We start from the raw sequence: 21347 nt of genomic DNA on the forward strand, positions 1-21347 counted from the left end.
CAAAACGTCGTCTGGAAAAGATGCAAAACAAAATTGCTAAACTGCAGAGAAAAAAAATCAAGGGGGGGGGACAAAAGGCCCCCTTCCCTTTGCTTATTGAGTTCAAAGGCATAACATGTAGCACCCTGCAGCAAATGGGAAGCTACACTAATTTTAAAACCATAAAACGCTATAAAGTACCCTGCGGGGCAGGACTACACTGAGCTAGTTGTGCCGAAATAAGCCACGGTTCATTTACTTCGCAGCTTAGCCTAATGTAATCATCAGCGGCTTTCTAGCCTAGAGTTGTCCCAGGCAGAGCCGACGCCGAGCAGGCGACACTCCCAGCCATCGAGGGGGCCTCTCCGAGACTGCTGCTGATTACAAGATTTTTCAGTTTTGACAAGCCCTTAATGAACATAAATCGCACCTTGATTGGCTCCCGTTTGGGGCCATGGGCACACCTGAGAACTCCTCTCCCTCCCCAGCTCCACTGATATGGCACCCTTCCACCAGCCTGAGAAGAAAATATTTATAAAATACGACTGTGAAAGTCATGTCTTTGTCAGAGGAAGAGAGCCTTTCTTTCCCCCAAACTGGATCCTCCTCTCCTATGTGCTGGCTCCGAGGACCGGATCCGTTTGTCCTTGTCCATTATCAATATGAGAGAGAAGGCAAAGGGATATCCCAGTGTCCAGACTGCCCAGGATGTCTAAAGAGCCCCAAATATCTTACTGGAGCCTGATACTTTAAGAATGTCATCCCCAAGTCCAATGGGCCAAACTGGTGAATCCAGACTCTAAGCTACCACTGTGGAGCCATGAATCCAGATGCAGACACTTGCACTGAGAGTCATGCACAGGCTGCGCTTGGGCTAAAATACTAATAAATTTAATGGATGGTAGAAACCGAGAGAAGGGGGAGGAGTTTCCAGTTTTTTTCCCTGCTCAGAAAAGCAATTCTTGGGCAATTAGACTATTTATTATTTTTGGTATGCTTCGCATTCACACATTTTCAGGGAAATCCAGAGATGCCACTTTGTCCTGGTTTCACCCCAGGGAGACTCACTAGGTTTTATAAACATCATGACATCATGTAAAGCACTGGGTGAACATTTAGTTCATTTATAAAGCCCAATTTCTGAAAGGCTAAAGGGTGCAGATAATAAACAGGAAATCACTTAAGCATAAACAGGGCTTTGATTTAATAAAAGTAGTCTTTCTCTCTCTCTCTCTCTCTTTCTCTCTCTCTCTGTCTGTCTCTCTCTGTCTCTCTCTCTCTCCCCTCCCAGTAGAAATTAAGGTTTAAGCATGAATTTTCTAGTCTCTCTCACAAACAGTTGGAAATATTTTAAAAAATATGCTCATCCACTTGGCCTACTGACATTTTATGTTGTGTGGTAATGTAGGGATGTTAGATAAATCATTCTTTGTGCCTAAAACAATCTGAATCAGTGTGAGGCTGGCAGTCTCTCCCACCCCAGTAGAACATTAAGTTGCTTGAGAACAGGAGCTACTTCACTAATTTGAACACACTCAGACTAAAACCTATATTAGATGTTTCTTGCTGCAGTGAAGGAATAAATGAGCTTTTAGGAAGGAAAGTCTTACTCTACTTCTGGGACGTTCTACCCTGGGCCAGTGATTCCCTTTTGCATGTCTGATAAAGCCCAGTTCAGGTATGATCCACAGGGAGCCTCTCCCAGTCCTCTTTCTCATTAAAACTTTTTCTCCAGAAATTAATTTGAACAGTTGTGTTGACTTACGGTATTCCTATGGAATTTCCCACAGGAAAAAAAGATACTCATGGAGGGCAAAGCCAGTTTTGTGTCTTTGTATAACCAAGCCCACCCCAGAGTCTGATATATCAGGAACTTCAAGAATATTGAAATGGAAGGAGAAAAGTTTAAGGCACTTTGTGACATTCTGTGTCTCCTTGTACTAATAGTTGCCATGATGTCAGAAATGCCCATTCAAGTGCAATGGTGTAGATGTCATGCTGGTCCTTCATGAAGGAGCTTGGCTCACAGGCCAGGTTGTTATTAAGCTCACTTTTCTGGAAGGCCTCTCCATATTGGAGCCCTGATCCTAAGACTGTCCAGAACTTGGGGTGGGGGGGGAAGGCCCCAAATCCAGGTCCTCACCTCAAACTAGAATCCTGTCCAAAGAAGAAATCCCTTCCAGGTGACCTATCCGGATTCTGGGCTTTTATCCTTCATGCTTAGGAAGCTTTTCCTTTATGTCCACTGGAAATGTGCAACTTTTCCTAGTGGGTCTGTTTTGCCTTCTGTGACCAAGCTGACTGAGGTTCATCATTCATCCACAAGGAATCACTTCAATACATCTCTTTTTTTGCCCAACGTGAGTCTTTTCTTTTGAGACTGAGCATTTCTACTGCCTGAAACCAAACCTCAGATGGCCTCAGATCCTCAGACTATACTGGCCACTGGTCTCTATTAGTGGTATCAGCTTTCCAGGAATCCAAAACTTAAGGGTACTACCCATAGCTATATCTGTGTGAGCAGTCCCTCCATGGCATGCATCTCAACTCTAGAACAATGCTAACTAGTTTGAGCTAACTTGCCCAAGGCCCTCGAAGGTTTATATAGCACTTTTCACAAATTTTCTTATGTGATCTTTACAACAATGTATGTACTTCCAGTTTACAGATGAGCAAACAGAATCTCCAAAAGGCTAGGCTGGATTTGGGATAACAGAAGAAAGGTGCCCAACCAAACCCATATCTAGAACTTCTGCAGCTTAATGGATAGGTCAACTGAAAGGCCTTGCTTGGTGTTGGCAGGGTCACCTTTGCTCCACTGGAGCAGTAGCAGCACCTTGCCAAGGGCCATTCTTCATAGTCTAAGGGAGACAGTAAGAACCAAACTCTCTTCTTCAGGTACGGATACCAACTGAGTCAAGCCAAGAAGCATCGATTACACATCCACTGGGTATACACAAAGAAAGGCAAAAACCAGTCCTGGCCCCCAGAGAGCTCACATTCTGATGGAAGTAACAACAACAACAAAATGATATTGTACAGACAAGCTATAGATGAGACAGACCCAAGAGAGTCAAAAGAGGGAAGCAACTGCATGGGTGTGTGTGCTGGGGGGGGGTTGACAAGAAAGTGGAAATCTTCACTGTGTCTTGAACAAATGCAGAAGAAAGAGACAAGGAGGGGGAGAATCAGAAGCATGGGGAACAACCAAGGGAAATGGCCAGAGTTGGGAGAATTTGCCAAATCACGAATAATTAGAAAAATGCAAATCAAAATATATGAAGGTTCACTTCAAAGTCAGCAACTTGGCAAAAATAACTTAGGATGGAATGGGTTAATGCTGTAGGGACAGTCCTAGAAACTCCCAGGAAAACACCATGTGGCATAGAGGAAAATGGGTTGAGTCACACGACCCGAGTGGGAATCCTGGTTCTGCTTAGGCCTTTCTGGCCCCGAATATCACTGCTGTTGTTGGTTTAATTCATAATCGAGAAAATGCTCAATTTCAGTTAAAGGTTAATAGAAATAAAAATGTAACATTTAAAAAATATCCAAATGCCGAGGCTTTGCCAGAAGATCAGTGAAGGACATAACATGAAAAGAATCCCAGTTCTGCTCATTTTACTGACTAGGAACTATGGGCCAAGATCATTCAGATCATTATGTGGCAGACCTGAGATCTATATATTAGTTTGATTTAGCTTTTTTTACTTCCTCCCTGCTAAGGCCCTTTGAGTCTCTGAGTAACCCTGGGAACAAATTATGCCCATTTTTACAGATGAGAAAACTGAGGCTGGGGGGTGGGGGAAGATAACCAACCAGAGACTTGGTGTCTGAACCTAGATTTCTTACAAGTCCCAGTCGAACTCAGCACACTGAGTGGCATAACAATTGCTGACTTGGGGTCTCTTTCATTAGGTCCTTCTCTCCTGTATTCCAAAAAACAAGTCAAGTTGCTCAGTGGCAGTGTCCACAGTCTGGGAGGTCAGGAAGAAATGAAGCAATGAGGAGGACCCAGGGGTAGTGGGCTGAGGTAAGCCCTTACCCCTGAGCAGGGAGATGGGGAGATGCAGGTGGAGACACCAGAGTCAAAGGTTCTGGCTTTCTTGAGAGCTGTCCTTGGTCCTGCTGCTCAGCCTCCAAATGGCAGGTAGTCATTCTTTGGAAGGCCAAGTAATGAAGTTTACTTAAATTCAAGATGACAGGACTGTTCTGGGGACAGGGGGATGCTGTTCAAGCATCTACGAGCCTAAATGATTTAAAATGTCTCCTGAAAATAACATACAAACTCAATGGGGTATAGAAATCTATAGAGGAAAAGGGAGAAGAGGGGGATGAGAAAAAGGGACAGAGGGAGGGAAAGGTGATTTAGATGAGACAAAAGAAGGGAAGATCATGGGTGAGGGTAGTCAGATAAAACACATTTTATTTTGTTGTGGTTTGTTTTTTTTTTTTTTTTGGCAGGATGGTGGGATTGGTGGCTTGCCTGGTGTCACAAGGCTTGGTGGTTCTTGGGTGTCTGGGGCTAGATTTGGGCATGGGTCTTCCTGGCTCCAGGGCTGGCACTCTCTCCACTGCGCCACCTGGCTGCCCCACAACACACTTTTGAGGAGGGACAAAGTGAAAGGAGAGAAAGAACAGAATAAATGGGAGTCGAGAAGAAGAGAATGGGCTGAAATACAGTAAGCAAAAACAACTGTGGGGCAAAAAAATATTGCAGCTATTCTGTGATGGACTTATGATAAAGACTGTGCTCCATCCTAGAGACAGAGCTGATGGTATCTGAACACAGACTAAAATGTCTCCTGAATGAGAGGCAGAGGGGCTTGCAGGCAGTGCGGGGCTAAGTGTCAGGAAGACTTGAATTCAACACACAGTGAATGGAGGGCCTGGGCTGGTCACCTAACTTCTTGCTCAGTGGCCTAGAGAATTCTCTAAGGATTTAAGTTACAGGACTACTGCCAATCTTCATCAGAAGGGCTTTCTTACTATGAGTGCCTGATTAATGAACTTAGAGGTCAAGACCAAACAAAACAATATAAAATTCAAAAAGATAAAGAAAACCCCTAAACTGATGCATTAAGAAATTTTTCTTTAAAATAACAAATAATTCTCCAAGTGCATCTGAAGATGGAGGGAATTCTCACGATTTTGGTGAGTTTATTAAAGTTAACAGAGAGAATTATTCTAAGTTGGTTAGTTCATGTACTAATAGTGTTTCTGTTTTTTAATTGATTCCTCTTCTATTTCCTATCACCTTCCTAAACAAATATACGCCCCTCTCCTCATGCCCTAGTTCCACACACATTTTATCTAGGTAGCCATCCTGCCATCCTTGGTACTAAAGAGGAAAAAAACAGTCAGCTCAGACTGCACGGGCCTGCAGTAGCACCTGCTACCTAGGAGTCACGCTCATCACCTGCCACCTGCACCAAAATGGAAATGAGCCAGATTTTCTCATCTCTTTTAGGAGGTGGAGTTTGATCATTACTATTACAGAATGTTCATTTGATCTTCCTTCTTATTTTGGGGATCATTGGACTTGTAATTTCATTTCTATAGATCACAACTCTTGCACATATTTACATAGTCATTAAATGCTGACTATGAGGTCCTTCTCTATAGAATATAAGCTTCCTGAAGGCCTACACCCTGGCACACTCAGCGCCTGTTGCTGAGTCACATTAAATTGACTGATGAAATCCTTCACCTCAACTTTTTATCCAAGTTGAGTGAGGCTCTATTAGAAAGGCAGAACGCATCCGATATTGTGTGATGTTCATCCTTGGAAGCTTAATTCAGCCTCTATCAATTAATCTACTAACAAGTATTGAGCAGGCGCCTACAGTGGGCCAGGAAGCGCTGTGCCAAGAGCAAGAGGTAAAAAAACAAACAAAACAAAACAACTGATGCATCAAGAAATGGTTCTTTAAAATAACAACTAATTCTCCAAATGCATCTGAAGATGGTGGGAATTCTCAAGATTTTGGTGAATTTATTAGAGTTAACAGAGAATTAGTCTAAGTTTTCTATTTAGTAGAGAAATTAAAGACTGTTTTCTTCCTTGGGGAGCTCATGGTCTAATGGAGAAGGCAACGTGAAATAACTAGGTATCCACAAGATATGTATAGACCATCAAGATCCAGAGCCGTCATGACCTCAGAGACCATCTCAGCAAACTGAGTTTGAAAGAGAGAAGTCAGTCATTTGGCAAGAATACAAGAATACAATATAGGCCATAATCCTGTTAATGGTTTGTGGTGTGTGTCTGTGTGTGTGTGTGTGTGTGTGTGTACACTTTCTTGGGGGAAGGGTATTAGAGAGTGGAGAAAATAATTGTGGGCTCCCTCTAGACTTCAGGCCAAGAAGATTTTAGGTCTCTTCCTATCTGAAAAACAAATGGAGGGCGGCTAGGTGGCGCAGTGGATAGAGCACTGGCCTTGGAGTCAGGAGTACCTGAGTTCAAATCCAGCCTCAGACATTTAATAATTACCTAGCCGTGTGGCCTTGGGCAAGTCACTTAACCCCATTGCCTTGCAAAATCTAGGGGCGGCTAGGTGGTGTAGTGGATAAAGCACCGGCCCTGGAGTCAGGAGTACCTGGGTTCAAATCCGGTCTCAGACACTTAATAATGACCTAGCTGTGTGGCCTTGGGCAAGCCATTTAACCCCGTTTGCCTTGCAAAAACCTAACCGCCCCCCCCAAAAAAACCCCAAAACAAATGGAAACAACTTCGATGGTTTTCCCCTCCTGCATCCACTCAGAAAGATGCCTCTTAAAGGGAGTCTAGTGCTGCCTGAACAACAGATTCAATGTCATCAACTGGAGTCTAAGCATAGGTCGTTCTGGAGCAGAAGCCCTGAGAGGGGGGCGATTCCAGAGCATGGCAACCACCCTCAACAGCTGGGGCAGACATCACTGAGCACCCTCCCCGCAATGGAACCTCTTAGAACATGCAATAGGAGCACAGTCATGGGGTTCACTGGGGTCCCTTTGGAGTCCAGTCAGTCACCATCTCAACCACGCTCTCCATGCGCCTCTCCAGACGAGAAAGATGAATAGGCAGTGACAGTGAACTGTGACGCCCTGAGGTTCGAGGGCTTTCTCATTATTCCCTCCATTTTTCTATCATAGTGGTCCCCAAGGCAGGCATTTAAATCGGAGGAAGGAAAAGTAAAGGATTCTTAGAATGAGCTGTCATAACTAGGTCTACCTGGACTGTGATCCACCAAGTGGGACATATCTACAGAGAGCCTCTGTTTCACAAAAATGTGACCTTCCTTGGGGAGCTCATGGTCTAATGGAGAAGGCAACGTGAAATAACTAGGTATCCACCAAGTGGGACATACCTACAGAGAGCCTCTGTTTCACAAAAATGTGACCAAACAGGAGAGAGCATTCCTCTGTCTCTTGTAGAGGTGGGGGCCTTGGGCTGTGGGACACTGTCAAACTTTCTGGATATTGGCTACTTTAGGCAAAATGCCCCCTTCTGAGTTAAAATAGATGGTTCCAGTGACACTTTGGGAAATGTAGGTGCTATAAATATAAACGATATGAGCAAATGACATTTAAAGTCTTCTGAAATATATATATGAAGTTTGCAGAGTTAAGTTTGGTGAGGGCAGGTAATGTTTTGTTTTTGTCTTTGTCACCCTAGACCCTGGTACCTTCTGTTTTTGGACCTGTGATTCTTCATTTCCCACAGAGGGATATCATCAACTCCTTTGGAACTTTAGGTCTTGGATAGTTGCCTGGGATACAGATGGGCTAAAGGACTAGTCTGGGGTCATCTGGTCAGTAAGTATCAGAGGTAAGAGTTGAATAAAAATGCTTTTAAGGACAAACCTTTATCTGTGCTGCCACTCACCTGACCCTTGGTGATTACTCAATGCTGTTTGAGTGGATTGATGTGACCTAGCAATGAAGTGGTTGTGCCAGCATATTCAAAGGGTCCTGGGCAAAGTATCCTGACCCTTTCTAAAGGACCTGGATGCTAACAGCTTAACTTCTCAATGGTACCAGCCACCACATAATGATTTTAATCGTTTTTAGTTCTGGGGAATTCTCTTTATGAATTAAAAATTTGCTTGTGTACACTGAAAATTCTATGATAGACATATCTTTTAAATTTTAATCTCTCTACTAGATAGAAAGCTCTGTGAGGGAAAGGTCAGTGCTGCCTTATAGTTTTATAACTCTTAGCACCAAACGTGGAGCTCTGAACAGAGAGGATGATTAACAGATGTATGTGGAATGCATACATGAATGGATGGATGGATGAATGGATGACTGAAACCCAATCCATAGGAAGCTAAGTGATTATAGGGATAAATTGACCAACCACAGGACAATTACAAAACAAAACCAATTCTACTGCTTTGGTTTAGCCTCTGACCAAAATAGTGCTAGTACTTACAGGTCAGACCTGTTTTTTCATTTAAAACTCAACTGATATAGGTTCAAAGATCAGATGGAAACATCCTTCCCTCCTCTGATAGAATCTTTTTTTTTTCCAGAGTGATTAAAATGGTTTTTATTAAGATATCTTACCTAAATGGCACACCTCTCTCAAAGTGGGAAAGAAGGGTCTGAAAGTCTTGAATTGAGAGTATGGCTATTTGTTTAAATTCATCTTTGTCTTCCATTTTGAAACAACTATGCTTAATTAGTTTGGGCCTTAAAATATATGAAAAACTGTCCGAACCTTCTTAGAGCAGCTGTCTTACTTAATGTAGCAATTCCTTCAAAGCATCATGGACATCTATTATGACAGGAAGCTCACTCCCTTCTAGGAAGTTCCATTGTCAAACAGCTGGTGACCAGAGAATTCCTCTTTCTTTTGGCTTATGTGTCTCCCTATGACATTCATCTCGTGAGCCTGGTTTTCCTTTTCATGGGAATAAAAACAAAGTGTATCATCTCTTCCCAGTGATATTTTTCCAGATTTCTAGTTCTGCTACATTGTTATTAGTAGAAAGATAGAATTCAGGGAATGACTGGAAGCTAAATGGGCGGACCTGGAAATATAATTCTGGGAGGGATCAGCATAGAAGTAATAACCATAGCTGTGGGAGTGGATGGGACAGAAGAAATGGCAAGGGCAAAGCTGTGGGTTGCCTATAATTAGACACCGGGAAGAGGACTACTCAAATACCCCAAAGGACCTGTGACCTTGTTGAGCTGGATGACTCTCCAGGAAATGGAGGAGAGGTCAAAGAAGCAGAAGAAGGATGAGAAAGTGGGGCCCTGGAAACCAAGAAAGGGAGAGGGGACATAAAGGGACGAAAGGGAGAGAGGTGGAGAATCAACTGCTAAGGGAGACTCAAGAAAGTGGAGACTCAGAGATAAAAGCCCAGGCTCTGGTGGGGAGAAGCTAGTGGGGATTATGGAAAGAACAGTTGGAGAACAGGGTTGATGGGGATGGAAGCCAGAGGTGATGGCAGTATGGAGCCACTGTTGACTGCTCAGAGAAGGATTCTGCTTTTGTTTTTAGTAGCGTAGACCCAAGTAGATTTGTAGGTGGGTTAGAAGGCAAAAGGAGTCAGACAAGGTTTTTGAGAAAGGTGATGGGGGCAAAGAAAGGAAGCACGGATTGGCGAGGGGGTCCGTGAGAACTTGGAACTGCTGGAAAGAACTATGGAATTCCAGATTTAGAGCCAGAAGGGGACAACTTGAGGAAGAAAACAAGATCAAGAAGGTGGCAGGGCCCTGGAAGTTGTCCAATCGAACTCATTTTACAGAAACTGAGGTCCAGAAAGTTTAAGAGCTGGCCATAGTCTTGCAGAAATGAAGGACAAAGAAGGACAATGCTTTGGGCCGTGTGCCTCATGAGAAAAGACCTCATCAAATTAATCTGCCCACCCTCCTTCTTCCACAGAAGTGTGAAATAAAAATGAGCAACTGTGGAATACTGCAAAGTGTCAGAAATTTTCTAATAAGCTGCTTTCTCTTGCCCTTTCCCTCGCCTTTCTTTTCCTCCCTCCTTCCCTTCCTTCTTCCCTTCTTCCTTCCTGTTACAAGGCAGAACAGGAAAGGGAAGATTAATATGAAAACTAGCACTAGCAATTCTTTTTTGAAGTAGAGACTCAAGAAATGCAAGTATTACATCTACAGAAAAAAACTATGGAGTCTGAATGCAAAACAAAACATCCTATGTTCCTTTTTTTAAAACTTCTTTTAGGTTTTCCTTTCTCATGTTTTTTCCCCCTTAGGTTCAATTCATCTTTCACAACATGACTAATATGGAAAATGTTCAACACACCTGTGCGTGTAGAACTTTAACCAGGTTATTGGCTGCCGTGCACAGAGGAGACAGAAGGGAGGCTGGTAGGAAAATGTGGAACTCGAGCTTGCAAATGGATGAATGCTGAAAACTACCTTTGCATGTAATTGAAAAAATAAAATAATGAAGAGAGAAGTAAAAACAAAAGGAAATACAGGTCTTCTCAAATAGGCGGCTTGTTTTTTCTACAGTAGGGATGGAAGCCAGTTATTTCCAAATGATGGAAGTAGATCAAACTATGACCCCTGGGATGGCTTAGCAGCAAGATGGACAAACAGACAGGACTTCTGCTGCTCCTAATACCAACTAGGCCTCCATATCCTAGCTCAAACACTCACATGTAAACTTGGGTGATAGGTCAGGACCCCGTTGTCACACAGGGTGACGTATTTCTTCTTCCATTCTTTATTTAACGATTTGCCACTCCGCTTTAACAGCATGCCCTGAAAGAAAGAAGGAAAAGGAAATATAAGATCTTCCACAAAGAAAAAATTGTTGACTGCATATAAGTTTTTCCAAGATTTTGGGGTGTCTGCTTTTGATACATTTGATTAGAATTATGTTTGAATTTTCCCAGAGTGATCAGCTTGGAATCAAGAAAACTTGAATTTAAATGAGATGTTTGCTATATGGATAACATTGGGCAAATCATGTTACCACTGTATGCCTCAGTTTCCTCATCTGTTAAAGGGGAGAAAAATGATGATACTGACCTCCTTTGTAAAGGGCTTCTGCAAACCTTAGCTTACCCCCCCCCCACATGCACATTTGTCATTGTTCTTACTGTTTTTCACCCTCCTACATAAATAAGGCCTTTCCAAACCTTCAAGCTATTAGTGGGTATCCTTTCCCCCCTCCCCCTTTGTACTGACCTCTTCAGTTCTTCATCACTATCACTCTATTATGGACAAATGGCTCTGGAAGGAAGTACTTGGGCCTATCAAGTGGTTCAAGAGAAACAGAAACAGATAGTTCTGTCTGGCCTGATTATAGGTATGACTACCACACCCTAAAGCTTCTGACTGCTCCTGAACCCCATGCCGAGGTTCGCCCATTATAATTGGAGCTCCTACAGCCCAGGACCCCTATGACTTCTTTCCTCATAGCCCCAGGCCTTAATGCACATGGTAAGTGGTTAATAAAAGCTTTATTCATTCATAAGACCATGAGTTATTATTATTACTAGCACAATGCTCTGGGATTAACTACATTAGTTAAAACATATATGATATGCATGTCACATCACACATTCTCAATAAATTATTCAGTCAATTATATGTGAAAGACCAATAATTTGAATGCGATCATTAAAAAAAAAAATTAGCTGTTTTTTTCTTAAGGATCTGAGTTTAACTAATAACATATCAGAATCTCCATCCTGTTCAAGTGTATTCTTCTGTTCAGTTTGCAAATGGCATTTTAAATTCAGGTCTTTTTCATTTTATACTTAGTGCAATTTATAAGAGTAGGAATTTAAAAAAAAAATCCACTGGCCCCAGCAACAAATTTGAGTCTATTCTGAAGCTAAACCACTTTATCATTTCTTGAAATGCATGCAAAATTTGGAACCAATTATCCTCTATATGTGATGACAGACTTAATGCAATCATTTAAGTGATTCTGATGAGCATTTATTCTAATATAACCTCTTTCTTATCAAGAAAATATAAGACTTCCATTAATATGAAGGAGTTCACAATCCACATTCAATCTAAGAGAAATCAGGGCTCAGTTCTCAGAACCTTCCCTGTCTGGTCCATAGGAGGGTCTCTATTTGTTCTGCGCTCATCATTCCAAGATGGTGGCTCCCACAAAAAAACTACCAGAGGAGAGGAATTCCAGGTTACAAATGACCAAATTGCACATGTACAAGCTTGTAAATGGCTAATTCTCTATAATCCTCTTCCTCCTACCTTTGAACTACCAATCAATCAACAAATCAAATGAGGCTGTTAGGTGCCCATGCCAGTTACTGTGCTAAGAACTTAGAAAGGCTTTATGTAGGAGGGAGATGAAGACCTGAGAAAATGAACCCTGCCCTCTGAGAGGTTTCATTCTATTGAGGTGGAAAGGGAGAGGGACATGTACACAGAAAAATGAATACAAAATACATACCAAATAAAATAAAGTCATCTGTGCTAGAGAACTAATACTTGGGGCTGAGGAGAGAGTGGGAATCAGGGCAAGCCTCATGTAGGAGGTTAGCTATGGATTAAGCTTTGAAGGGTACTAAAGAATCTTTGAGATGTATCTCAGAGGGGTGACATTCCAGATAAGGGAGATGGTCAGTGCAAAAGTAGATAGAAGATACTAATGAGAGGTGAGAGAAAATAATCAAGGACTAGAACCCCACCTAAATCTCAAAGTCCCTCAAAAACTGGAGTGTGCTCCAAAGGCTCTCAGTTTGAAAATCTTTGCTAGTAAAACCTGCTGTGGTCCAAAGCACTAGAAGCCAAGAGAACCTCTATGAAATTATCGATATTTTTCAGTTTGACTTAATTAAACTTGATAAGATCACGTATAAGTAACATTCCAGTCTTTTCTTAATTCCTCCCATGTCCCATTTCTGTCATGTCAAAGAGAAAAGAAATAGGTGTACATATACCTGTATGTCTGGAGGCATATATATTCATACATACATAGTGTGCATGTATAATGCAAAGGAAGAAATCTGTAGTTTTACATATTATCGCCATTCTCTGTCCATTATACAGGTAAACTTCAAATTTGTTGACTTTGTCAACTTTGTCATTGTCATCATTATTATTGCCATCACCATCATCATTACAGAAAATAATAGACTTCTTTGGGCTAGCCTAGGAATCTAATCATAATTGAGAATACTGAAATCAGAGTTAGAAATAGCCAATGTACAAGTGAGCTTTGGGTGTACATGATTTGTAAACTGGAGACTTCTACTCCTTGCCACTGGCAGAGAATGTAAATTTATAAATAATCTGTTATTGTGGATGAGAAATTGAATAAAGCTCTCTTGAATGGCTTATCTCATCATGTATTCAAGAAACCCGCTTGAATGGTAGGCACTCATCGAAGCCAGTTGGGTCACTCGAATAAGAGACAGGTGGTTACAATACCCAAGTCTTCCACCCAATCTGACTTGAGAGGTTTCTGGGCTCCCACTTAGCAGAATCATCCTCGGAGCAAACGATATTTGGGCTTACATTTTTCCATCCTCCACTTCAGATGAAGTTCTAACAAAAGCCAGGGCCAAGGGTTGATATTGTGCCCCTGGCAGATTAGAGCTGCTTCATCGCATCCAAAAGCTCCATCCCTCCCCACCCAAATAAGGCCTAATCCTCAACTCAAACCCCAGGGCCTTGGGCCAGATGGATACTCAGGGCTCTTTAGGTGACCGGGCAGTCACATTCACAGGCAAATCCCCAGTTATCATTAGTCCTCCTTCAATGGAAACCATAAAGATATTAATTAAATAAATAAAGATGGGGTGGGGTGAGGAAGAATGAAAATATGAAAATTAGGCAAGGATGTGAAACTCTGACCCCCATTAATCCATTTGGGGGATTAAGCTGTTCTGCACTTACTCTGGCAGACCAAAAAAACCCCTTCATTTATCAGTGATAAAATGCAAAATGGACTGTCTTGTAACAATTGCAGACGGCAGATTATTCAAGGCAATCTTGATTACAATGTCCAAATCATGTACTGCAGGCTGACCTGAATGAAGAACCCAGGGCAGAACCCAATTATTATGCTTTGGCTCTCCTTTATAGGCCTCTAGATATGCATAAACTGTGTCCCCCATTAAAATGTGAGCTCTTTCGGGGTAGAGCATGTTTTTCTTTTCTTTATATGGTCAGCACGTCTCTGGTGCCTAGAATATAGTAAATGATTAAGAAATGCTCGCTAATTGATTGAATCAATATTAAAAGTATTTACGGAGGGCCTACCATATGCTGCAAGCACTGGGAACATAGTGACAGAGAGAATAACAGGTCTTGGGCTTATAGATTTAATTATCCAAACAATAATCAAAGAACATTTATTCAGTAATACTGTGTGTCAGCCTCTCTGTTGTTGTGGATACAAAGGCACAACTGAAATAGTCTTCGCTTCAAGAAGTTTACAGTCCACAAGGGGAAAGTCTATATAAACCTATGTGAAGAAAATATAAGGTAATTTTGGAGGGGAGGTGTGAGCCACTGGTAGGTCAGGAAAGAGAACAAGCTATTCATCGTTCCTAAAAGATGCTGTCCAAGTTTACTCATCTGTAAAATGGGAGTAATGATAACACTTCCCAAGGCTGCTGTGAGGATAAAATGAGATAATATTTTGTAAAGTCTTCTGTAAATGGTAGCTATTATTCTTTATTGTGAAAGGCATCAAAGTCACAAAGAGAATTTTTAGTGTTGGAAATATGAGATTATCTGGTCATAGGGCAATAGAATTAGACCTGAAATTTCAGTGGTCATCTAATTTAATCCTTTCATTTTACAATGAGGAGACTGAGGCCCATAGACCTTGAGGAACTCGTTTAACTATGGAATGAAAGTTGGGTCATAATGTGGTATTTCTTTTAAAAATAATCACCTCCATCCAGCTAACTGGTAACTGGAGAGAATTATCCAAAGCATCTGGGGAAGAAGGATATGATGAGAGTGAGCTCACCAGGGAGGCAGGGGACTCCTATATCCAAGGCCCAAGGAGTCCTTTCACATGACAGGAATGATTTCCTAACATTAGTGCTATCTCAAAGTGGAATGGGCTCTTTGGAAAGGAGGAAGGTCCTCATGCTTAGAATTCTTTTAAGCAGAGAATAATCACACCCTGGTTGAGGATTTCATGGAGAAAACTCTTTCTTCAGATATTAGGTTGCAAAAACTATCTTTCAGAGTCCCTTTTAGCCTTGTGATTCTTTGACTCTGGCTTGTCATTACACCTACATCATCATCACTATCATCACCATCACTGGGTAGTTTCCATGAATCACAGGTAAAATTAAGTCCAGATCATTTAAAAACCAAATAGAACTTGGATGCTTAAACTAAATGAAAGTAATTTGGGGACCAAAAAATGTGAAGTAGATTAACTTCAAAAAGCCAGGGTTGGCTGTCTGTTGGATACACATAAGTTAGCAATCTTGTGTCGAATCTTGGCCAGGTCTATTTTTTTCTGAGTTGGGCATTGAATAATTAGTTCCCCTGAAATTGCTTCAGATGACAGGGGCAGGAAGAAATCCTCCTCCTCTAACCTGGAGGCCTCTCCAGTTCTGGGTTCTTCCACTTGTCTCACTTCTCTATCACACAAATAACTGCACAGAGAACTTGTCTTGCTTTTGAAAAGGCCTAGGGCAAAACAGATCCTTGGCCCTTCCATGGTGAGCTACCCTCTGGGTTTAAGGGTGGGGAATGTCTGGCCTGTAGGCCATATACAGCCCAAGAAATCACCTGGTATGGTGTGGCCAAGGCAACCACAGGTGGGACTCAAAATGTAGTTTTCAAGGTGAGTTAAATGTTTGACCAAATATAGCAGGCTAGTTTTAAGTAGATAATTTTGAATGGCCCACAAATGATGTTATAAATATCCAAGTGGCCCTTGGCAGAAGAAAGGTTCCTCACTCCTGCTCTAGTTTCAACAAATCTGATTGGAAAGCTTTACCTAGCTATCTTTTATACAAAGATAAAAGAATGGACAGGTCTTTGCACCTTATATAAGAGTTGATCTCCTTGGTAGCTCAGTAGTATAGGGATATTCCAGGGGAACAAAAATGAAGTGATCCTGACAGTAAGCAGTGCTTTCCTCAGCCCCTGTTGTGCAAAGCTTGGCCCTTCCCAGTTTTTTCAGTTGCATTTTAGGGGTTAAATGTCCGGGTTTGGGTTAAATGATCTGCCACATCTTCACGTGGGTTTCACCCTAAAGATGGACAGCATCTACTTGAGAAATACTGCTTTACTTTTGTAGCATTTTCCTAGCAATTTTCCATCATGAAATTCAGGCAGGGTGCAGAGCCTTAAAATCACTCTTCTTATGTGAATGGAGAGGACAGGACAGAAGAGGCATGTCTCCTTAATTGTTTTGCCTCCTCATTAGGAGGGCACTCTTTGGAGCCATGGATTGTAATAACATTTTTTGGCATCCTCAGAATCCTGTTGACCGACTGCCCTGGGTTCCAGTCCTGCCTCTGATACATACAGAATGGGCGACCTGGACAAACCCGCAAGATGTCTCCATATGTCAGGGATCTGTCCAAGTCATCAGAGGAGTGGAAAATCAGCATCAGCAGGAATTTACACACTGAGACTTCCAGGTCTGCTCCCTTTCCATACCTCTTGGAATTTCAATGTCACCTACTCTAAGAGGCTGTGCTGATCCTCCCAGGAAGAGTGGCTGATCAGGTAAAGTAATTGTCTCTTCAGAGGGACAAAATGCTCATAAATTTCCAGAAGTATTCAAGATCTAGACGCAGGGGGACCTCAGAGGCTTTTTAGTCCATCTCCCTCACCTCACAGGGAACACGATCATTCCCCCCTCCTCCCCAAATTACTTACTATTTGTTTGGTCATAACTTACTGGTAATGAGGGTAGCTAGGTGGCACAGTGGACAGAGCCATGGAGTCAGGAGGACAGGAGATCTCCTCAGACACTTGACTCTTACTTAATAGCTGGGTAACCTTGGGCAAGTCACTTAACCCTGACTGCCTTGTATCCAGGGTAAACTCCAGTCATGCTGATTCCTATCTGGCCACTGGACCTGGGTGGCTCTGAAGGAGAAAATGATGCTGGTGACTTAGCACAGCACCCCCTCACTCAAATCCAATTCATGTGCTTATCATAGCATCACCTCCCTGACATCATGGTCTTCTTTAAAAATGAAGGACAAGCATTAAACTTATTGGTACACATGGTGTCTCCCCCTCGCAGTGGAATGGAATCTCCTTGAGAGTAGTCACTGTCTCCTTTAAAATAATCTCTGTAACCCTAGCTCATGGGACATGGTTGTAGTTTAATATATTCATTGAAGGGGCAGCAAGGTGAGGCAGAGGACAGAACACCAGCCCTAGAGTCAGGAGGACCTGAGTTCAAATCCAGCCTCAGATACTTAATAATTACTTAGCTGTGTGACCTTGGGCAAGTCACTTAACCCCACTGCCTTGTAAAAAAAACAAAAACCAAAAACATGTTTGTTGAATATAACGGAACCAAAATTCCTTGTGCTAATGAAACTAAAGGTCAGGATATAGATAGGAACAAAACCAAACCATATTCCCCAAACTGGGGATGTTCACCTAATTACTGACTATAGTCAGTTAATAATTTCATTCTGGTTCAGAGATGCCAGTGACTTTCATGAGCTACCCCTCAAACCCTCAATCTCTCTGCACAGGCAACGTTTCAACGTCTTGCTTTTGTTCTGGGAATTCTTCCTATTGTCCCCCCAAAGTTGGTGCGTCAATCTATGGCAAAGCCTTTATTAGTCATGTGGATTCTGGGTCTAGTCCCAGGAGGTCACAGCAAGCCAAAAGCGATGAGAAGTGTACAAGCTTTAAATAACTTACAAAGTTAATGTAATGAATGGAAGTGATATCTGAAATCCATCACTCAGTGGCTTGCTGTAGCCCCAAGCTGTGATAAAACACCGCTCATAAATTTATATTAAAACTCTGTTCAATAGCAATTATTTACCAACAAAGATTTATTGATTGCATTTGCTGTTCGAGATTGGGAGGGGGCCCTAACTGAGCCAATCAGCTTGCATGGTGGAGATCTGAGGCACCCTGCAAGGTGGGTGAGGGCTTCACTCTCAGGCACAGCATCCAGGTCATTATGATGCCCGTCGGGATGGTTAATGACAAGGCTCCTGTGTGGGGGGCCAGGGTACATGAAAGGAGAGGCTGCTGGTCCAGGCTGTGGTGGGGGGCTGTGTTCTACAGAGCCCGTGGGTTCAAAGATCTGACTTTCAACAATACGACCTACAAATAAGCAACAATTCCCATCTGTTCTTGTAGCTCCTGAGTGCCATGGGAGCATCTGATAGGACACAGACAGGAGCTGAGCTGTGCTTCAGTTGGGCTTATTAGGGAGAGGCAGTGGATGGTGGGATGATGGTTCCCCTCACTGTCAACCTGAACTAGAAAACTGTTTTGGGACAGTAAGCCAAGTTTGTCTGCTATAAAATCCTGCCTCTTCAGGTAGGAATCTCACGAGTGTGATATGAGCTAATGAATGGTTAATAAAACAGAGTGCTTTATCTCTGAAAAAAAGAATAAAATGCTTCATAAAATCCCAGGGGGATTCACAGATCAAAAACGTGCGGGGGGGGGGAATCTCAGAGACATCTAGTCCAACCCTGTCATTTTACAGATGAGGAAATCAAGGCTTGTTGACTTCCCCAAGATCACACAGTAATGACTAGTGTTAGAAGAGTTTGTTCATAGTATAAAAGTATGTTTTGTTGTATTTTATTACTCTAAGAAAGTTCACACTGTGAGGTTGGGCTAGATGAGTCTGCATCATGTCCATGCATACATATGTATCCAATTCAACTTGTATTATCTATGGGGTCTGAAGGTTCAAAAAGGGGTTTATTATGCCCTGATACTGAGAACAATAACAATATTTCATTCGGGCACTGCTGCAGATCCTCCTGGCTTTTATTTCTCCATGTATTGCCACACTGTCCATTTGATATCATGTTTAATGTCCTGAGTTCACAGTATTTTCCATAAATCCTAATGTCTTAATAATCAGTGCATAATATTAAAAAAAGGAGTGTAATAGAAAGTCACAGAGTTGTAAGAAATGGTGACTATGAAGACTACAGAGAAGTCTGGGTGATTTATGAGAACAGATGCAAAGGCAGAAATCAGAACAGGAACATGAGAAACACAGTGACTGTGACAACTTACACCAAATAAGATGGTAGAATGATCTGGCAAACTTACAGTACTGTAGAAATACTAGTTATGATATAAATAAATGGAAAGAAATAATAGAAACAATGTATTTAAATGATCCAACTTGCCTCTAAAGGTTAAAATAAAGCGAGCTGAGGCTTTTCTCTGAAGCCATTCCCTCCATTTTCCAGATTGTCATTGTCCCCCGTTCCACTTTGGGTTTGCTTTCTATATACCTTCTATTTATAAATGCATATTGGTGAGTTCCAGTAGAATAGAAGCTCCTTGAAGGCAGGGGGTGTTTGTATTTTTATTTTGCCAAGTATGGTACCTATTACAAAGTAGAAACTAAAGAAATTCTTGTTGAATATACATGTACATATATGTAGACCTACATTCAAATATAAAAACATGTCATTATATACAGATGTAGAAAGACCTACACATGCAAGTGCCTATGTTCCTACTTCTTTAAGAGCCATCATCATCTACACCAAAGTTCCCTTAGCATTTCTGGCTCAATCAGCAACAATTTCAATGATGAAACTGTTATGCTATCTTCTACTTAAAGCTATGAATTCCTTGTGGCATGTTAGCAAAATATGTATTAATGTATGCACCAATTATATTTTAATATATGTATAATTAAATACATACATTTGACTCCTACATGATAAATATTTGAATGTAATTTGGGGCTACACATACATCTACATGTTTTCTATACACATATATAAAGGTATTGCTTGCACATTTATGTATTTTCAGAACGATCACCCATGAAAAATCATTCTTAGCATTTTTGATCCACTGATCTTGTCACAGCATTCATTAGGGGAGCATTGCCCTGGTGTAAAGAACAGTGGCACCCGTGGGTTTCTTGGAGACAAAGGGTGCCGACCTTAGAGTCTCAGGAGTTGAGTTCATCTCTTGCTTCTATCATCCTAAGTAAGTCCCTTGCCCGGGGTTTTCTCTTCTGTAAAATGAAGAGAGGGGGCTAGGATGTTCAGCCCAGCTTTAAGACTTTGATCCCATGTGGCTAAGCCTGGATATCTCCCTTTCCATATACTGCTCCTAATTCAGAAGATAAAGTCAATGAAAAAAACTATGGAAGAATGAATCAATGGATAAATGAATAAAACATTTATTAGTGCCTACTATATACAAAACATTATGCTAAGGTAGAGAAATGTAGTAGGCCCCACCCTCAAGGAGCTTACATGCTAATGGGGACACAACATATATGGAAAGTTTAAGCAGTAGGTAAGATGAAAAAGTTCCACTATACTTAGGGAACAATGGACAAGTGGATATTAGCACCTCTTCCCTAGTGTTATTGTTTGTAGAGTTCTTGAATTTGGAGTGAACTGGGCTGCCTGTATCAAGAGTCTGAGGGGGGATCATGGCCCAAGGTCAGGGGTTGGGGTCTCTCTTGTCTGACCTCCTCCTCTTTTTCCCTCAGGGGATCTTGCTGCTGACCCACCCACCCTGGAGGAGGCAATAGTATCTGGAAGTGGTCAATAAACTGATCAACTGATTGTGAAGGGGGCGGCTAGCCCTTTCTCCCTTCTGGATGAGAGCAGTGATGGCTGGGCATGAGGCAGAGCTGGCGGCCTGGGAGGAGCTTCACTCTTGGGGCTTCTACACCTCTTATTTGTAGCAACTGGTCAGCACTTAGGGGCTGCAGGTGTGCTGAGGAAGGTGGGCCCCCTCTCGACAATAATTCCTCTCCTCAGAGATGGATGGCTCCAGAGGCTAGGCTAGAAGCAGTTTGGGGGATTTGGAGGGTTGGGGCACTGCTATTGACAAGTTCAGGATCCTGGGACGTCCTCATCCCACTCAAAACATAAAGAGATCAGAAAGCTAATTCTAAAGAAAGGTTGTTGAATGTAAGTCAACCTTCAGGAATTTACCTTTGTAAATAGTTCCTGCTGTTAACTTACAGATGATCTGTCTATTAGAGGACACTCTAATTTGTCTCTGTCTGCTAATCTCTGTCTTCTCTAGCTCATCCTTCATAATAACATCAAAGTGATCATCCTAATACACATTGACAAAGTCACTTCCCTGCTCAAAAGCTCCATTGGCTCCCTATTTTCCCCAGGACAAAACAAAAGCTGACACTCCCCCATATGCCCTTTACCTGTATGTGCGTGTGTGTGTGTGTGTGTGTGTGTGTGTGTGTGTATGTGTGTATGCTTATTACATAGTAT

At 42.0% G+C, this 21347-nt stretch overlaps 1 protein-coding gene across 9 annotated transcripts in view; it reads right to left on the reverse strand.

Moving 5' to 3' along the window:
* AGAP1 (ArfGAP with GTPase domain, ankyrin repeat and PH domain 1) overlaps positions 1–21347 on the reverse strand; it is a 647020-nt gene that overhangs the window by 201682 nt on the left and 423991 nt on the right. For all 9 annotated transcript variants that reach the window (XM_074189810.1, XM_074189811.1, XM_074189806.1 and 6 more), the window contains one exon: positions 10600–10704. In XM_074189810.1, the coding sequence (XP_074045911.1) occupies positions 10600–10704 (105 nt within the window). The remainder of the gene's footprint in view (positions 1–10599; positions 10705–21347) is intronic.

Source organism: Macrotis lagotis, chromosome 5, assembly GCF_037893015.1.
Source record: "Macrotis lagotis isolate mMagLag1 chromosome 5, bilby.v1.9.chrom.fasta, whole genome shotgun sequence".
NCBI classification, from domain to species: Eukaryota; Metazoa; Chordata; class Mammalia; order Peramelemorphia; family Peramelidae; genus Macrotis; species Macrotis lagotis.